The 4331-nt window shown below is 32.6% G+C and overlaps 1 protein-coding gene across 1 annotated transcript; it reads left to right on the top strand.

Moving 5' to 3' along the window:
* Positions 1-151: 151 nt before the first annotated feature.
* Positions 152-2850, top strand: LOC145292957 (glucosamine-6-phosphate deaminase 2-like). Its single transcript, XM_080139169.1, has one exon. The coding sequence runs from the start codon at positions 450-452 to the stop codon at positions 1281-1283; it is 834 nt and encodes a 277-aa protein (XP_079995295.1). The 5' UTR covers positions 152-449; the 3' UTR covers positions 1284-2850.
* The last annotated feature ends 1481 nt before the right edge of the window (positions 2851-4331 follow it).

Below are 4331 nucleotides of genomic sequence, written 5' to 3'. Positions count from 1 at the left end.
ATAAATTCGGGAGTGTAAAATGCTTTTGTAAACAGTGGAGACTCTGACTCTCTCTCTCTCTCTCTCTCTCTCTCTCTCTCTCTCTCTCTCTTTCTCTCTCTTTATTCCCCCTCTTCTCTCTCTCTAACTCATCCAACTCTCTCCCTGCCATTTCTCTTATTATTCGATCTTTATTTACATCATCGCTCTTTCTCCTGTTATCTACATTTTAGATTCTACAAATAACGAGTAGGCAGTAAAAAAAAAACAAGGAATAAAAAAAAGAATTCCAAGAAAAATTATTGTTTGTTTTTATTTACGCAAGAGCTAGTAGTAAGGGGAAATAATTCTTGTTTATCTTTTAAACAAATAAAAAGGCTGCAATTGTTTGAGAAGAATTCAGTTAGCCGCAGGTTGACGAGCCGATAACTACTTCGACTTTAGAAGCTTCATTGGAAAAAAAGAAAAAAATGCGTTTGGTCATTCTTGACAAATACGACGACGTAAGCGAATGGTCAGCTAAATATATCAGAAGAAAAATTCTCGATTTTAAGCCAAATGCGACACGATATTTCACGTTGGGGTTACCGACTGGCAGTACCCCTCTTGGCACTTACAAAAAACTGATCGAATTTTATAAAGCTGGCAAAATTTCGTTCAAATACGTGAAAACTTTTAACATGGATGAATATGTTCAACTTTCGCGCGATCATCCACAAAGCTACCATTCGTTCATGTGGAACAACTTTTTTAAGCACATTGATATTGATCCGCAAAACGCGCATATTTTAGACGGCAACGCACCTGACCTGCAGAAAGAATGTGAACTCTTCGAACAAAAAATCTCCGATGCTGGTGGTATACGGCTCTTCGTCGGCGGTATCGGTCCCGATGGCCACATTGCTTTCAATGAACCGGGTTCGAGTTTGTCTTCCCGCACTAGAGTCAAGACCCTGGCAAGAGAGACCATCTGTGCGAACGCGAGATTCTTTGACAACGACCTAAGTCTGGTTCCCACCATGGCCTTAACGGTGGGTGTCGGCACGGTAATGGATGCTGAGGAGGTGATGATCTTGATTACAGGGACTCACAAAGCCCTTGCCCTGCACAAGTCCGTCGAGGAAGGCGTTAACCACATGTGGACGGTGAGCGCTTTGCAACAACATCCGAGCACGACCTTCGTTTGCGACGAAGACGCAACTCTGGAATTGCGCGTCAAAACCGTGAAATACTTCAAGGGACTCATGCACGTTCACAATAAACTTGTTGAAGAACCGGACGAGACCCAAAATTCCAATCCTTAATAGAAATGATCATTTGCATTCATTTATTTTTTGTTAATTAAAAAAAAAAGTATTCCGACAATCAATTTATCTTTTTTTGAAAAAAAAAAAAAAAAAAAAAAAAAAAAAAAAAGTGCTTACATAGGTCGGCCCCCCCATGACTGACACTATTAATAAAAAAAATTCAGTAATTAGTAAAACAGTGGAAAGACGACCACACAGGAAAAAATTGGTTCCTGGAGCACAATAACATTTTTTCTTTTATATATTTTGTATACTTCTACAGAATTTGAACTGACTTTTTTTCTTTTTAACATTAAGTTTGTATACGAAAACAAGCTGCATAACACACACACACACACACAAATCAATTTTTAAATGTTTTAAGCAAAACAATATTAAGTATTTGTCATCTCGAAAGTAGTAATCCCAAAATTATGAAAATTCAAAGAACTGCTCTTTTTTTTTTTTTTTTTTTTTTTTTTTTTAGTAGTATAAAGTTTATCGGTTTGTATTACTATATACACATAGATTTTAAAAAGTTGTCAAGCATTTATATAACAAATGTTATGAACGGCAAGATAAGTTACTTTAAAAAACGATAGTTTTTAGTGTTTTTATTTAATGTAACCTGTTTATTCAGCTCGAAAAAAGTGTTTACTGTTTATCGATGTATTTGAAAATTTCGAATTTTGAACACGGTATGTTTGGGAAAATGAGTTAAAACTAAAAACTATACAAAATACTGTTAGAAATTCCCTCTATGTTACCGTGACATAGGCTGACAATGGTGGGGTTTTAACAGTATTTTGTATAATTTTTAGTTTTAACTGATTTTCCTAAACTTACCGTGCACAAAGTCGAGCGCCATTTGTAATTTTCCAATATATTGGTAAAAAATGTTTTTTTCCAGCTGAATAGACATGTTACATTAAATAAAAACACTAAAAATTTATCCAGTTAAGTAGAAAAGTAACTTATCTTGCCTTTGATTTATTTGTTATATATTTGTTTTTGACAACTTTATCGAATTTTTGTATAGTAATACAAACCCGTTTATCGCTATCAGATAAAACAAATCGTCAGCTATTACCTTGGCGAAAAAGGAGATAAGTATGCTCCCTGTATTCGCAATCTTTAAAGTGTTTACATCTAAGGAAAATGCAATTTCCCCCAATTTTCCGTAAAAATTACTTAACTATAACATTCTATTCGATGAATTTTCGTAATTTTTAGATACATTACTATTTTCGACATGACAAGTACTGTTGTTACTTAAAACATGTTTTTAAAAATCGAACTGTCGACTCTATCTTAACAAGCATAATCAATAATTTATATATAAGAATATTGTTTAAAAAACTCTGGTTTGATTACCGAATTTTACTTCGCCAATATTGGTAACCATGGGGGCTGATCTATAGGCACCAAGAAACCAAAGCTTAGAAGTGACCCTTTCTTTCTCATATTCTTTTTAAATAATGAAATCGTTGTTACTGACTTTTTCAATCCAAAGAAATGTTCCTATATTCTAGATTTTTTTTTTTTTAATATAAATTTTTTTTACAATAAACTATATTTTCACATATTTGATCTAGTTTGTTTATTCTTTCGTTCTTGCTATTTTGTTTGTTTGTTTCTAGGCAATTTTCCAGAATAGCCTTTATTCAGCAAGGGAGGTAACTTGATTTATAACGGATGATTCTATTCAAAAGTTAATTGAACCATTGTGTTTACTTAAACATTTTGAACTTAATAAAACTATTGTGAGGCGGGGGTAGGGGGGCTCGAGAATTACTCTTTTTCTTTGTTATACTTGTATGTATACACAATACGCATTTTCTACCTGTTAATATTTTTTCTCCTTTCAGCAAATTGCGACGCTATATGTTGAATTTTATCGATTAACTTACTCGATAAAATTAATTTTCTATAATTATGATAATGCAATATTTTCAGGCATTTTCGAAGTGTGCGTGAAACTGACCTACAAACTCGTAAAAAGTTATATTTTTTGTTTTGTGATGGCACAAGTGTTAAAACAAAATACACAAATGTAAAAATAAATAAAATTTTATTTGTGTGTGCTTATACACTCTCGTTACCGTGTTTTTTTTAAATAGAATTTTCAAATTTTACGATATCTTTTTATATTAAATTGTTAGATGACAGTAAATAATTACAAAACAGTGTTTTGAAAACACAATCCCCCATGTTAAGAATGGCTTTCTAAATAACGTTATTTCAGCACGGTAACATAAGTATTTTTGGTGCTAATGCAGAGGGATCCGCGGTATTTTTTAAATCATATTTCCACGTTTAATTAGTTTTGATTTTTTTTATTGTAATGTTAAAGTACAGAAGAGGTCCAAAACACCCTCCCCTCCCCATGTTAAGAGTGGCTTTTTAAATAACGTTATTTCAGCACGGATCACTCTCTGCATGAGTACTTTTTTTTTTTTTTCTTTATTTTATTCATGATAATACTAGTGTCAAAACAAAACCCCTTGGTCTCGCACACGAAACAAAAGAAATAATTTGTACATTTCTATAAATCTTTTTGAAATGTTAGCATAAGTGTTGAAACTGGGGTATGTTTATGAAATTGTTTCTTTATGGTTCCGTTCCATATTTCCGTCATTTTGGTTTTGAGAGGGCAATTATTAGAGATTGCCAGAAATCTTTTTCGTACCCTTCGAACGAAAATGTCAGATTCCAAAAATAACGTAAATTGATCAAGTGGTTTTATTTTTATAAAGAAAATAATTTTAAAGCGAATACAAGACTCGTTTCGCAAATTTGAATTATTGTGGGCTTATCAACCTTTTTAAAATAACAACGCCGGGCAGTCCCTGCCCTGTGTGCTTACTCATAACATTGGACTTTCTTAGTTAAAAATAATACTACTTGATCAATTTACGTGATTTTTGGCATATGACATCTTCGTTTCTGTGATGGGTACGTACAATTTTTTTTCTTTTTTTTTTTAAGTTTGAATTCTAAATAGGGACCGTTTATGTATTTTTAGTAAATACACGCTTAATTTCTATTTCAGTCATCAATGTACTC

This window comes from Euprymna scolopes, chromosome 14 (genome assembly GCF_053919585.1).
Source record: "Euprymna scolopes isolate OS-2025 chromosome 14, ASM5391958v1, whole genome shotgun sequence".
NCBI lineage: Eukaryota > Metazoa > Mollusca > Cephalopoda > Sepiida > Sepiolidae > Euprymna > Euprymna scolopes.
The sequence above is the reverse complement of the archived record's forward strand: the minus strand, read 5'-3'. Positions and strand labels throughout refer to the sequence as shown.

Excerpts from the sequence above, each read along its gene's own strand:
- LOC145292957 (XM_080139169.1), top strand. The coding sequence starts at position 450 with ATGCGTTTGGTCATTCTTGACAAATACGACGACGTAAGCGAATGGTCA.